Source organism: Aquarana catesbeiana, linkage group LG02 (assembly GCF_042186555.1).
Source record: "Aquarana catesbeiana isolate 2022-GZ linkage group LG02, ASM4218655v1, whole genome shotgun sequence".
NCBI classification, from domain to species: domain Eukaryota; kingdom Metazoa; phylum Chordata; class Amphibia; order Anura; family Ranidae; genus Aquarana; species Aquarana catesbeiana.
In genome coordinates this window covers 452605072-452620417 of record NC_133325.1, presented here as the reverse complement: position 1 = coordinate 452620417, position 15346 = coordinate 452605072, and the positions used below count along the sequence as shown (strand labels likewise).

General features: G+C 44.9%; 1 protein-coding gene across 1 annotated transcript in view; it reads left to right on the top strand.

Annotated features, from left to right (window-relative positions):
• CLSPN (claspin) overlaps positions 1-15346 on the top strand; it is a 109008-nt gene that overhangs the window by 85597 nt on the left and 8065 nt on the right. Inside the window, exon 24 of the mRNA XM_073615595.1 lies at positions 4315-4476. Coding sequence (XP_073471696.1) covers positions 4315-4476 — 162 coding nt within the window. The remainder of the gene's footprint in view (positions 1-4314; positions 4477-15346) is intronic.

Sequence of the window (15346 nt, the reverse complement as noted above, 5' to 3'; positions counted from 1 at the left end):
ACTTTCGCACCTTCATGCCCAGGCCAGCTTTACGCTTTCAGCAATGTCACATTTTAAATGACAATTGCGCGGGTATGCTACACTGTACCCAAACTAAATTTTTATCATTTTGTTCCCACAAATAGAGCTTTCTTTTGGTGGTATTTGATCACCCCTGCATTTTTTTTTTGATAAACGAATAAAAAAAAGACCGAAAATTTAGAAAAAAAAAAGTTTTTCTTTGTTTTTGTTATAAAATTTTGTAAATAAGTTTTCTCCTTCGCTGATGGCTGGCACTTATGGGTATCACTGGTGGCACTGGCAGGCATTTTACTTTGGCACTGATTGACAGCTGCCTGGGCACTGATTGGCATTTCCCTGGTAGTCTAGGGTGGCCAACCTGGTGGACCAGTGTGGTGGCCATCCCTGGTGGTCCTGGACGGGCATCTGAACGGGGGCTGCGCTGATAAACAATCAGCACAGACCCCCCCCCTTGTCAGAAGAGCAGTCGATCAGCTCTCCTCTACTCGCATCTGTCAGACGCAAGTGAGTAAAAGCCGATCAACAGCTCTTCCTGTTTACATCGTGATCAGCCGTAATTGGACACGGCTGATCACGTGGTAAAGAGTCTGTCGGAGTCTCTTTACCTAGATCGTAGTTGCGATGTGTCAGACTGACACGCCGCAACAACGATCGCCGCGATGCATGCCCCCCGGGGCGGCTTGATATCCTGAAAGACGTCATACGACGTCCAGTCAGTATATTGCAACCACTTTGCCGACGTCATTTTGTTATATGACAGGTGGCAAGTGGTTAAGTAATAAAAAAAAAGGCGTACTATCACTTTAGTGGGAGTGCTGACTGTCACTTTAAACAAGCTGCTAGCAGACTTCAGCGGGTATTCAAGTAGTGCTGATTGAAGCCTGCTAGCAGCTTGTTTAACCTGTTCCGGCCAGCGCTATAGCCAAAGGATGGCTACAGCGTGGGCTTACTTTGCCAGGATGTCCTCCTGTGATCACACTGCCTGCGTGCCCCCCTACGGCACACGTGCGGCTCACTCTGTAATAGCTGCATCCTTAGGATTCAGCTGATCACATATCGGGGTAATGGGCCAATCACATCAGCCCTTTACCACGTGATCAGCTGTGTCCATTTACTGCTGATCACGATGTAAACGGAAGCCAGCTATCGTCATTCCTTTCCTCACGCTGTCAGCACTGATTATCAGTGCAGTCCCAACAATGGCCACCAGTGCTGCCAATCGGTGCTCATTAGTGTCACCTGTCGATGCCGCCTCATCGGCGCACATCAGTGAAGGAGAAAAATTTCCTGTTTGCAAAATTTTATAACAAACTATGAAAAACGTATTTTGTTTTTTCAAAATGTTCTCTTTTTTTCCTTTGTTTAGCAAAAAATAAAAAACCCAGTGGTGATTATGGGTACAGTGTAGCATGAGTACGCAATTGTCATTCAAAGTGTGACAGCTGACAGCGCTAAAAGTTAGCCTAGGCAGGAAGGGGGTAAAAGTGCCCAGTAGGCAAGTGGTTAAAGTGACAAGCAGCATTGATCTGTGTTCAGTATTTCCAGACTGGAGCTGAATAGTACTTTGAGGCTTGATTCGCACATATGCGAATTGAATGCGGCTTTACCCGCATCTAATTTGCATGACCGGCTCTCATTGAAGCTGGTTCACACAGGTCCGGATTGAAAGGGTCCAGTGCGTCTTTAGGGGGGGCTGGTTCAGGTGTGAATTTAGGCTAAAATTTGGGCCAGGATGCACTGGACCCCAGGCACGAACCCGTGGCTGCACGTGTGAACCCAGCATAAAAGCTTCGGCAACGCTTGCTCAATGCTCTGTAAAGGTTTTGTAAAAGCTTCTTGTTCACACTGCTCTTATGCAAGCTGAAGCTGTCTGAAGCGCCTATGAGGCATAAACGTCCACTTGGTAGAACTTGGAGGGTTCGGGTAGGTGAAAAGACAACAAGGTGGCAGCCTTACACATATGAAAACAGTTGGCTGATGCTGAGAAGCCCAAGCGTCATTCGCAGACCTAGTAGAGTGTGCCTTAACAGAAGAGGGGACAATCTAATACAACACCATGGGCCTGAATCAAAGTGTATGTCTCAACCACCTAGAAATGGTGGGAAGAGAAGCAAGGACCCATTTTGAATGACCTAGGAATCGGTCTATCTATCTTGTCCTATGAAGAACAGAGGAATTTGGATACTGTCAGTTTATACTGCCACATACAGGAAGATTGTACACTGGCAAAAAAAAAAAAATTGTAAGCCAGTCCCAGGGAACTTTTCTTTTACTTTTTTTTTTTTTTTTTTTATAGCCTTTTTTCTTCGGTTGTATTTTCTCTTTGAATCGCACTAGAAGGGATAAAAAAAGATAAGGTTTAAAACCCATTATAACAGAGGATGAAACTCTGAAATAAATTTTCCAACAACCCCAAATACTGTCTTTCAGACAACCACCCAACCTCAGACATAAACTAAGCAGAAAACTTCTTTATGATTATGAAGTCACAAAAAATGCAATAAACACTGCAAACTGTGAAATCAAATCAATCTATCTAAAAGTGTCGCACATACAAATGGGACCTTCAATATCATGGTACCTCCAGTAATGTGTGGTGTACCTCATCCAATGCAAAAGATGTAGCAAAGATCTTATGTTGGTGAAACAGGACAGAAGTTGCAAGCGAGGATGAATTTGCATAGACATACCACCATGGAACATAAAGAAGTTTCTGCACACCTGTGGGACATCATTTCTCACAACTGGACCACACTGTAGAAGACCTTAATGTCTTAGTTCTTAAAGAGAATTTCAGAACTATCCAGGAAAGGAAAACTTTTGAACTAAGAATGATAATTCTATTTGACACAAAAAAAATAACAGCCCAAATTTAGATATTGTGTGTTTTGTCTTTTTTGTTTTTCTAACATTCTGCTAAAACTTTTTTGTGAATCAGTACTGCTGGGACCTTGAAGAAGGGGACAAACCCTGAAAGCCTGTCCTGAAAAATTGTATGTTAGTGCAAATAATAAAAAAAAGCATCATGGGCAAATGCATTAATACGGCTACAATCACCTCAAGCATGATTCTTCTTCCAATGACTTCAAGATTCAACGTTTTTGCCTGGTCACCTATAGACCTGCCACTATATCTCTTGAAAGATTTTTCTAGTTTTATTCGCAAACCCAGTGGGATGGGTTGCTCACCATACAGTATATTCACACGTTTATGTAGTCCCTACGTGCCCAAAAAAAAAATCGCCATGCTCTCTGGTGCTATATGGGATCCTTAAACACACAACATTCATATACCAGGGTTCCCTTGATCTTTTGCTACAAGACTCCTGAGTCGAACTCTTTGAAATATATGCCTTATTGCTGATCCCATACTGCATTCCATTTTATTACACATACATTTAATTTCTGAACTTATTTGTTTTGATTTCTTTGTATGGATTGCATGGGTTGTTGCCAACATGTGGTGAAAATTTCATGTCAGTAACACCTTTTTAGAAATTTACCTATAAAAATGACGTGTCTGATTACTTATTTTACCTGCTGTATATGTAAAGCGCTGCATAAATGGTTGGCCCTTTATAAGTACCTGTAATAATAATAGTTTTGATTGAAGGAAAGCGCTTGTACAATAATTGGTTTGTCTTTACAACAGCAGCACTGAAGAAAAGACGTCCGTTGTGTTGGCAAAAAAAAATGTGAAGCATGCTGGTAGTGGGAGAGGTTGTCCTGGGCTGGCCTACAGTTTTTTGCTTTCTTTTGTTTGCCAGTGTCCAATCCTCCTGTAGGTGGCAGTATAACCCAAATGTTCAAAACTTCATATCCTCAGTGGATGAAAATAAAATTAATTTTACTTTATCTAAAGACATCACACTGGTCCACTTTATATACTTCACTGTAAGTTATACAGTATCCTATACACTGCCTAGCTTTTTATATGGCTTTATTTTATACTCCAATCCACTGAGATTCATATGTTATGCTGTGCACTGCGGACTAGACCTTTATACATTTTGTTTGTGTGTGTATACTGTATATAGCATCACACTGTGTCGTACCATTATCTTCAGTACACTTCTTGTCTATACACAGTGTTGTTCATTTCAGCAGGTGTAACTTGACTTGTGTGCATAACTATTAAATACAAATTTTCTTTTTGCCTGTTTCTGGGGAATTTCTTGTAACGCAACCAGCTTTCCATGCCTTATGCAAATTGCTTCATCAGTCTGCTTACTTTACAAAAGTTACATGGCTATATCCATTTATTTTTTAAAATGTGATTTTTTTTGTTTTTCAGATGAAGACTGGTTCTATGTTAAACATGCCTAAAGACGTCCTTCAGAAACTAGCTGCAATGTCAACCCTAAACCCTAATGCACCCAGGAACTCAAGGAACTTTGTTTTCCAGACTGTTTCTCCACAAAAGCAAGATAGATCTGCAGAGAAACCTAAATCTAAGGTATTGTGCGCTTTTACTTGAAGCCTGTATTATGTGCACATCATATCTCTCATTTAGATATTGGTGGCACAGTTCTTGTTCTTCCAGAACACGGTCTTTAAGATGCACAAAGGTACTCACAAACACTCAATATTAGTGCTCACTTTAGTGACAGTAATGTCAGCTTAACCGCTTTAGCCCCGGAAGATTTATTTTACCCCCTTCCTGACCAGAGCACTTTTTACAATTTGGCACTGCGTCACTTTAACTGACAATTGCGCGGTTGTTCAACACTGTACCCAAACGAAATTTGTGTCCTTTTTTTTCCCACAAATAGAGCTTTCTTTTGGTGGTATTTGATCACCTCTGCATTTTTTTTCTTTTTTGCGCTATAAAACAAGAGTGACAATTTTGAAAGAAAAATATATTTTTGACTTTTTGCTATAAATATCCCCCAAATTAAAAAAAAAAAAAAAACAAATGTTTTCATCAGTTCAGGCCAATATATATTCTTCTACATATTTTTGGAAAAAAAAAAAATCGCAATAAGCGTATATTGATTGGTTTGCGCAAAATGTGTAGCATCTACAAACTATGGGAAAGATTTATGGCATTTTTTTTTATTTTTTTTTTTACTAGTAATGGCGGTGATCTGCGATTTTTAGCGGTATTGCGACGGACAGATCGGAGACTTTTGACACTTTTTTAGGACCATTGGCATTTATACGCCGATCAGTGCTATGTAAATGTCACTGGTAGGGAAGGGGTTAACACTAGGGGGCGATCAAGAGGTTAATTGTGTGTTCCCTCACTGTGTTCTAACTCTATGGGGGATAGGATTGACTAGGAGAGGAGCCATATCGTTTTTCCTACTTGGTAGGAACAAACGATATGGCTCCTCTCTGACAGCACAGGGATTTGTGTGTTTACACACACAAATCCTGCGCTGTCGCTCGTGCAAGCGATCGTGCCCGCAGGCCACGCGCATTGGGTCCCCCGCTGTGCAGCGCACGCGCCCTATGGTGGCCAAAAAAGGGTACGATGTACCCGTACGGGATTTCACGCAGTATATCTGCGTGACATGGTCGGAAGGTGGTTAAAAATATTTATTATAGTGGTTTTTGTGCACATTTTCTGTTTTTATTAAGACTAAAATCATCATTTTCTTTTTTTTTTTTTCAAAAATTCTGTAAGGTGAAATGTTGCATATTAATACTATGTAGTATTTTATTCAGCCAACAGATGGCGTTCTAGACTGCTTTTTTACTTAACCACTTTAATGCCAGGCACTTTCGCCCCTTCCTGCCCAGGACAATTTTCATCTTTCAGTGCTGTCACATTTTTGAATAAAAATTGCGCGGTCATTTAACACTGTACCCAAACAATTTTTAGCATTTTCTTCCATCAAATAGAGCTTTCTTTTGGTGGTAATTAATCACCTGTGGGGTTTATTTTTTGATAAACTAAAGACCAAAATTTTTGAAAAAAAAAAAAGTTTTTCTTAGTTTGTCATAAAATGTTGTTTTCCCCTTCACTGACGGGCACTAATGGGGCGGCACTGATATGTAGAATTGATTGGCACTTATAGGCACTGACTGGCGGTTGTGATGGGCTCTGACGGGCGGCTGTCATGGGCGGCTGTGATGTGTTACTGCTGGTCTCTGGAACTGTGGTGGGCACTGATTGGCGCTGTGGTGGGCACTTGAAGGCTTTTTTATTGGGGGAATGCAGGGCACGTATTGGTAGCGTTTTTGCGCATATGAAGGGGCTGTGCTGATATTCAATGTGCTGATCATCAGCACAGACCGAGGCTTCTTATCACGATCGGAAATGCGGGGTGTCAGACTGATGGGCACGCGCTGACATGTTATCCTGCTGGACTTCATATGACGCCCAGTCAGGATAACAGAACCACTTCCTGGCCATCATTCTGCATACGGCAGGCAGGAAGTGGTTAAACAATTGCTTAACGATCCCAGTGAGAAATTGCATTTTATTAGTTTATTTATGTAATGTCCACATTTTTCAGCAACTTACCAGTTCCCTTGTCTTTAGCTGCCTGGTCACACCAAGCACAAAAGCAGATCTGTAATGGCGTAGTCAGTTTGCATTCCTTGCTGCCAAAGGAGCTGCTGCACATTGGTGTTGCCCAGCGAAGATTTTGCCCGCATCCTGACAAAGAAAACTTTCCCCCAGTTAACCACACTTGGGAAGATGGGTGTAATGGGAGCCCATGCAGTCACATGACCACTAAATTAAGAGTAATTTTATGGTAAATAGCCGCTAATGTTTACACTTTTGGCAATGTTTTTTATTCATAGAAATTAGGGTTGTCCCGATACCACTTTTTTAGGACCGAGTACAAGTACCGATACTTTTTTTCAAGTACTCGCCGATACCGATTACCGATACTTTTTTTTTAATGTCACGTGACAGTGTTTTTTTTTTCATTTTTTTTTTTTTTTTTTAACAGTGCTTGCTTTTTTTTGGGGGGGGGAGGGGGTGAACGTTGTATGTGTGTGTTATTTTTTTTTTTTTTACAATTTTTATTTTTTACAATAATATTTCTTTTATTCTTTATTGTTTTTTTTTTTTTTTTTAATCAGCCCTTTTGGGGGGCTTTGGTGAGATATCAGGGGTCTTAACAGACCTCTGATATCTCCCCCTTGAGACAGAGAAAGAGACAGAGGATAGAGAATCCCCAGTCCCTTTCTCTGCAGCGTCAGCTGCACTGACAATGAATGGAGAGAAGACCGCAGCTTCTCTCCATTCATAAACTGACACATCGTAATCACAGAAGATTACAATGTTTCAGTTATGTGAATGGACAGAGTCAGCTGACTCTATCCATACACAAAGGAAGGAGGGGGAGGACGGAGGAACTGAAGGGGAGAACGGAGGGGACAGATAAGAGCAGAATGGAGGGGACAGATAAGAGCAGAACAGGGGACAGCGGAGAGGGACAGATAAGAGCAGAACGGAGGGGACAGCTGAGAAGGACAGAGGAAAGGAGGGGGCATGGAGGAGGATGCAGTGACAGTCAGCTGTGAGCGATCACCGCTGTATGTCACTAAAGCTGGTGAAAGCCGCTGGGGGAGAATCTTGTAACTCCCCCACGCGCCGATCACAGCTGACAGTCAAGGTATCGGGGGAGGCATCGGGAGCATTTGCCCAAGTACAAGTACTTGGGCAAATGCTCGGTATCGGTGCCGATACCGATACTAGTATCGGTATCGGGACAACCCTAATAGAAATAGCGTGCTTGTTGTGTGGGACAAGCAGAACTGCAACACAGACTGCCTGCTGCACCTTTAATTTTGGCTGCATTTGCTGACTCTTCCTTTTGAAAATATTTTTCTTTCTCGAACATCACGGGACACAGAGCCACAGTAATTACTGATGGGTTATATAGGTATCACTGGTGATTGGACACTGGCACACCCTATCAGGAAGTTCAACCCCCTTTATAATCCCTCCCCCTTGCAGGGATACCTCCGTTTTTACGCCAGTGTCTTAGGTGATGGACGTGTAAAGATGTCCTGTGCTGAGCTCCAAAGGGAATATCCTAAGATCCTATACTGGGGCAAGCCAGGCGAACCGGATCCATTCAAAGTGTCTTTTCATGGCCGAATTGAATGGTACCCGGGCTTCGTGTCCGAAGAAACAAGGTTTTACCCGTAATGCTTCTCTTTTTAGAGAGCTGGACCCCGCAGATCAGAAAATGGCTTTAAACTTCCTAATTTCTGGCGAGGTGCTTTACGGTCCCAGAACTGTTGGATCCCCCTACTGATGGGGGCCCCAGTCTCTGACGGTTTTTTCAAACGGAGCCCACCGTGAGAGGTGAAGATTGGGTCTGTGTAAACAGCACCCTGCGGCTGGATAAGGTAAGAGGAGATTCCACAGAATTTTTGAGTTCTAGTGGCTTTTCTCCTTTAAGGTAAATGCATGCTATGCCTATTGTGACCACCGGGGGCTGCCAAGAGCACAAACCTGCACATGCTGACTCTGTCTCAGGTGTTGTAATCGCTGATGATGTCCCGGCGTCTCAAGCAGGCTGCAAACAGGTAAGGTGGAAGGGGGGATTTCTCATGTTTGAATGTTCCCCCCCTGGCTAGAGAGGGGCCACAGGGGTCTAGAAAGTGGTTATACCACCCGGGCTCTGCGGCCTAATGGCCACCACCTCTGAAGATAGCCATTCAGGCAGATCTTGTTACCAGCCTCCCTCCTTCCCCCCCCCCCCCCCCAGCCCTTCTCCAGAAGCATGACAGGAGAGTCGGCAGTGCGGGAAGCGCTCGTTTTTTCCAAAACTCAAGGGGGGGGGGTAGAGGAGGGGGCGGGACGTCAGCACAGAGTGCTTAGACTCCCACTCAGGCCAGCTGCAGGCTATTAAAGGCACTCTGTACAGGTGCACTCAGCCTTCTGAGAGACACAGAGCTGACGGTCGCATGTAAGGTGGGACACAGGCATTCTCCTAGGCAGCATTTACTGAAGTAACACCAGACTGAGCATTGGGTAGCAAGGCTTTTAGCCAGACTACATCGCTCAGCGGGCAGTGTTCATTTGTATACCTCACTCCTTGTTGCTTTGCACTATGGGTAGAAGAGGTTCAAGCACCTCAGGAACCAGAGACACTAGGGGATCTCGTTCAGGTTCTGAGGTCCCCCTGTCGGCAGCATCCTCCCCCCTAAAGATGGGCCAGGGATGGCTAGCCGGGGAGAGCCATCGGGGTCAGGGGCTACACCTGCCTCTGGCACTTCAGCCCCTGTATATATTACACAAGAGGTTTTTTCCTCAACCATTAATGGTCTAGAGGAAAGATTAATGGCCGTGATTACGTCTTCACTCAGTGGAAGAAAACGCACTAGGCTTTCCTCTGTTCCCCAAGACCCTCAGACAGAGGAGCTCTGGGATAAAGGAGATGAATCCCTTTCAGAGGATCGGGATGGGACGGATGATTCCTCTTCGGGGGAATCAGGTGGAGAGGGACCCTCTGCGACTTCCCAAGAGGAGAAAGTCTTAGTGCAGATCCTCACTGGATTGGTCTGCTCCACATTTAAGTTGCCCATACCTGAAACTGCTAAGGAATCCTCTTCTGCTTTGGGGTCACTGAAACCTTTCCAAGCAGCACATGCTTTTCCTGTTCATACTTTACTTGAAAAGCTCATTTATTCTGAGTGGGATAACCCAGACAAACGTTTTTTTTCCGCCGAGAAAGTTTTCATCACTTTATCCGATGGAAGAAAAGTTTATTAAAATGTGGGGAATACCGGCTATTGATGCCGCCATTTCCTCCGTAAATAATAGCCTGACTTGTCCTGTAGACAATGCTCAGATGCTCAGGGATCCTGTAGATAAGAGGATGGAATCCCTATTGAAGGATGTTTTCTCCTTAGCAGGATCAGTGGCCCAACCTGCAGTAGCAGCGATTGGAGTCTGTCAATACTTAAGAGACCATGTTAAGCAGGTCATCAAAGTATTATCTGAACAGCAGGCCCAGGGGTTTGCTAACCTTCCAGCGGCCTTATGCTTTCTGGTTGACGCTATTAGAGATTCTATCGTGCAAACCTCCCGTCTTTCACTGGGGTTGGTGCATATACGTAGAATCCTATGGTTGAAAAATTGGTCAGCCGAAGCACCATGTAAGAAGCTACTGGCTGGGTTTCCATTTCGTGGTGCAAGGTTGTTTGGAGAGGACTTGGATAACTATATCAAGAGAATCTCTTGTGGGAAAAGCACTCTCTTACCTGTCAAGAAGAAGAGTAAGCGTCCCTCTTTCAAAAGGACTCTTTCCCCAGCGCCGGGGGCTTCAGCCTCCAGGCAGTCTCGACGGCCGCCTCCATCGGGGTCCAGAGACAAGAGTCAACCCCAGGGACAAAAGAAGTCCTGGGGAAAGAAGCCTACTAGGCAAAACACTAAGACCTCTGCATGAGGGGGCGCCCCCGCTCACTCGAGTGGGGGGAAGACTGCGACAGTTCTCAGAGCTCTGGCACGAGGACTTCCAGGACAGATGGGTAGTCTCCACGGTAACCTTAGGGTACAAGCTGGAGTTTCAGGAATTCCCTTCTCCTCGGTTCCTCAGATCAAATGTTCCCAGAGACTCAGAGAAGAAGCAGTCGCTCCTTCTAGCGTTAGAGCGACTTTTGTCGCAGGAGGTCATTATGATAGTTCCCACAAAGGACCAGGGATTGGGCTTCTATTCCAACCTTTTTACGGTCCAAAAGCCAAATGGGGATGTCAGGCCCATTTTGGACTTAAGGGATCTGAACCGATTCCTAAGGATTCAATCCTTCCGCATGGAATCAATTCGAACAGTAGTTCCCACCCTGCAGGGAGGAGAATTTCTGGCATCAATAGACATCAGAGATGCATATCTGCATGTGCCCATTTTTCCTGCTCATCAGAAGTTTTTGCGCTTCGAGGTAGGAGGGCGCCATTTCCAGTTTGTGGCTCTGCCTTTCGGGATAGCCACTGCACCTCGAGTGTTCACAAAGATCTTGGCTCCTCCTCTGGCCAGATTTAGGGCTCAGGGTATAGCTGTCATAGCATACCTAGACGACCTGCTCTTGATAGACCGGTCGGTAGCCTCTTTGAATGGAAACTTGAGGACCACGGTCAGGTATCTAGAACACCTGGGTTGGATCCTCAACTTAGAAAAGTCTTTCCTAAAACCAGTAAGAAGACTGGAGTATTTAGGTCTGATTATAGATACAAGCCAGGAGAAAATATTTCTACCCCAGGCAAAGAACTGCTTTGAGAGAGCTGATTCTGACAGTAAGGACCAAGAAGGGTCCCTCAGTCCGCCTTTGTATGAGGCTACTAGGGAAGATGGTGTCTTCATTCGAAGCAGTTCCCTATGCTCAGTTTCACTCAAGAATGCTGCAACACAGTATTCTGTTGACCTGGAACAAGAAGGTTCAGGCATTAGACTTTCCGATGCACCTGTCGCATGCGGTGCGTCAGAGCCTCAATTGGTGGCTCATACCCGAAAACCTGCAGAAGGGGAAATCCTTTCTACCGGTTACCTGGACGGTGGTAACAACAAATGCCAGTCTGTCAGGTTGGGGAGCAGTTCTGGAACAGGCTGCGGTCCAAGGGGTATGGTCCAAGACAGAGAGGACCTTACCCATCAACATTCTGGAGATCCGGGCGATACATCTAGCTCTAAAGGCCTGGACTATCAGGCTACAGGGTTGTCCGGTCAGGATCCAGTCCGACAATGCCACAGCAGTGGCTTATGTCAATCATCAGGGAGGCACCCGGAGCCGAGCTGCTCAAAAAGAGGTGAACCAGATCTTAGTCTGGGCAGAGATGCATGTGCCATGCATATCGGCAGTTTTCATCCCGGGAATAGAGAATTGGCAGGCGGACTATCTAAGTCGCCAGCAGTTACTTCCAGGGGAATGGTCTCTGCATCCCGACGTCTTTTGGGCCATATGCCAAAGATGGGGGGTTCCAGATGTAGATCTCTTTGCATCCCGATTCAACAAAAAGATAGACAGATTTGTGGCAAGGACAAAAGATCCTCTTGCATGCGGGACGGATGCGTTGGTGATTCCGTGGCATCGGTTCTCACTGATTTACGCATTCTCGCCTATTCTGCTACTACCACGACTCCTTCGCAGGATCAGGCAGGAAAGAAAGTCGGTACTTCTGGTGGCCCCCGCTTGGCCCAGAAGGACTTGGTATGCAGAAATAGTAAGGATGACGGTAGGTTCCCCGTGGACACTACCGGAACGCCCAGACCTGTTATCTCAAGGTCCAGTGTTCCATCCTGCCTTAAAAACGCTAAATTTGACGGTTTGGCTATTGAGACCCACGTTCTGAAGAGTCGTGGGCTCTCAGGTCCTGTCATATCTACCTTGATTAATGCAAGGAAGCCAGCTTCCAGGATGATTTATCAGAGAGTCTGGAAGGCTTATATAACCTGGTGTGAATCCAGAGGTTGGCATCCCAGGAAATATGTCATAGGTAGAATCCTTGATTTTCTACAGATGGGATTAGAAATGAAGCTGGCCTTGAGTACCATCAAGGGCCAGGTCTCTGCTTTATCAGTATTATTTCAGCGGCCACTTGCTTCGCATTCTTTGGTCCGAAACTTTATGCAGGGGGTGATGCGTCTTAATCCTCCGGTTAAAGCGCCCCTAAACCCCTGGGACTTGAATTTGGTCCTGGCTGTGTTACAGAAACGGCCTTTTGAACCAATAAGTCAGATTCCTTTGGTCTTGTTGACAAGGAAATTAATTTTTCTGGTGGCCATCTCTTCTGCTAGAAGAGTATCAGAATTAGCAGCTCTTTCCTGTAAGGAGCCTTATTTGATTATACACAAGGATAGAGTGGTACTACGCCCTCATCCTAGTTTTTTACCGAAGGTGGTTTCTGATTTTCATTTAAACCAAGACATTGTTCTACCTTCCTTTTTTCCAGATCCCTGTTCTCCGGAAGAGAGATCTCTACATTCGTTGGATGTAGTAAGAGCAGTTAAGGCCTATCTAGGGGCAACTACACAGATCCGCAAGACGGATGTTTTGTTTGTGCTGCCAGAGGGTCCCAATAGAGGACAGGCAGCGTCAAAAGCTACCATTTCTAAATGGATTCGACAGTTGATCATTCAAGATTACGGTTTGAAACAGAAGATTCCTCCGTTTCAGATCAGGGCACATTCCACAAGGGCTATTGGTGCTTTTTGGGCAGTGCATCACCGGGCCTCTATGGCTCAAATCTGCAAGGCCGCAACTTGGTCTTCAGTTCATACATTCACCAGATTCTATCAGGTGGATGTGAGAAGGCATGAGGATATCGCCTTTGGGCGTAGTGTGCTGCAGGCAGCGGTACAGGGTCCTCAGGTCTGATTGCACCCTACTTGGTCGTGGTTCCCCCCCCTCAGGTAGCATTGCTCTGGGACATCCCATCAGTAATTACTGTGGCTCTGTGTCCCGTGATGTTCGAGAAAGAAAATAGGATTTTTTAAAACAGCTTACCTGTAAAATCCTTTTCTTTCGAAGGACATCACGGGACACAGAGGTCCTGCCCCTCTTCTAATACACTATATTGCTTGGCTACAAAACTGAGGTATCCCTGCAAGGGGGAGGGATTATATAGGGGGTTGAACTTCCTGATAGGGTGTGCCAGTGTCCAATCACCAGTGATACCTATATAACCCATCAGTAATTACTGTGGCTCTGTGTCCCGTGATGTCCTTCGAAAGAAAAGGATTTTACAGGTAAGCTGTTTTAAAAATCCTATTGTTTCTTGGCTGTTAAGGTTGTTATGGAAATGATTAAGAGCTCCAATCGAGCCCAAGGTTATCTGCTGCTGTCTCTAATTTTGAAAGTGTTGATATGCATGCATATAAAAGTAAACACTCTGAGACACGCTCAGTATCGTTACTGTTACACTTCTAATTTATTCAAGGCGGTGTTAATGTTTTATACACACAAATACGTCATTGCTATGTTAGTCTAATAGGTACATCTCATTGGTTAAGAAGATAAAGAAGATGGAGAATTTTCATAACGAGGTTTGGCTGTCTTCGGTCTTATCTTCAGTTCCGCGTTCTTCTGATGTGTGGGATGTAGGGGGTACCCGCCATCTTGAGAAAATATAGGAACAGAGCAAACCTGTATACTTATATAATGAGTAAGGAGAAAAATATGTATGCACATAAGAAAATACATTTTCAGATTACTATTATTATTATCTATATCACATTCCTTCACAATCCCCCCTAAAATGACTATTTTCTCTTTTCTGTCCCTAATACTAAAGGTCCCATTTTGGCCTGGCCCTTCTCCTCAGCAACTCTTTTAGGCTGTATATAGAATTGGGCAGCAACTGTTCACTTCCCTCCTCGATACAGCTGGAGAGGTGCAGTCAGGCGCTATCCTTCCCTAAAACCCTATAGGACTGTGAGATTATGGACAGGGAGTGACTGTAGAGGAGTGAAGGGTTTGTCATCTTCCATCATAAGGAGGTCCTCTTCTTCTTGGTGGAGAAATGTAGGTGTGCTATTGTCTACAGCCTTGCTCATTAACTTTTTTACAAAAGGTAGAATACAGCATACAATCAGGGCTAAAAGGACCAGGATTATTAATACCGTTACCCCTATCTGGACGAGCACTTTCTGCCACCCACTCATCCAGCTAAAGTATTGATCCCATGGGTCTGTGATACCTGAGTTCTTCTTCAACTCCAGTGACAGATCTTCTAATTTCTTTATAGCTAGAGTAACCTTACCATTTGGCCCAGTATTATCAGGAATGTATGTACAACAGGTTCCCGTTTTTTCCTATGATTTTACAAAACACCTCCTTTCCCAGCTAGCACCATGTCTAAGGCCATCCGGTCCTGGAATGTCATGTAGGAAGTGGGGGCTAACTGGTCAGCAATTCCCTGGAGGGCATCTTTAGTGTAATTTACAAATCTCTGTTGGTTATAATATGTGTAGTGTCAGGTCACCTAGAGGCTGGGTGACAGATGCACACCGTTGGGATCAGGAGTGCACTGCAAGGTAGTGGACCCTACGGCTGACTGCTGCGGATTGTACCCTGGGAGGTTCAGGAAGCAGGTCTACTGGATCACTGACACAGATCCCACTGGGAGCTAGAGCATAGATTCCCCAGGGCGCGGAGTCTAAGAGCCAGCAGGTGTTCACCAGAGCCTCTAGTGGTGAGGATGGACTGCGCTGCAGTCTGGCTCCAGGTCCTCACAGCTCACGCTCACGGTAGACTACAGGAGAAGAGGAAGGAGGGAGCTGGCTGGAACATCAGGGTCACAGGCAAACAGGGATGGCCGGGAACAGGCCAAAGTCGGTAACAGAAATCAGATGTAGGAAACATAGCAAGTACACACAGAGGCTAACACACAGTGGTTTGTAGGAAACATAGCAAGTACA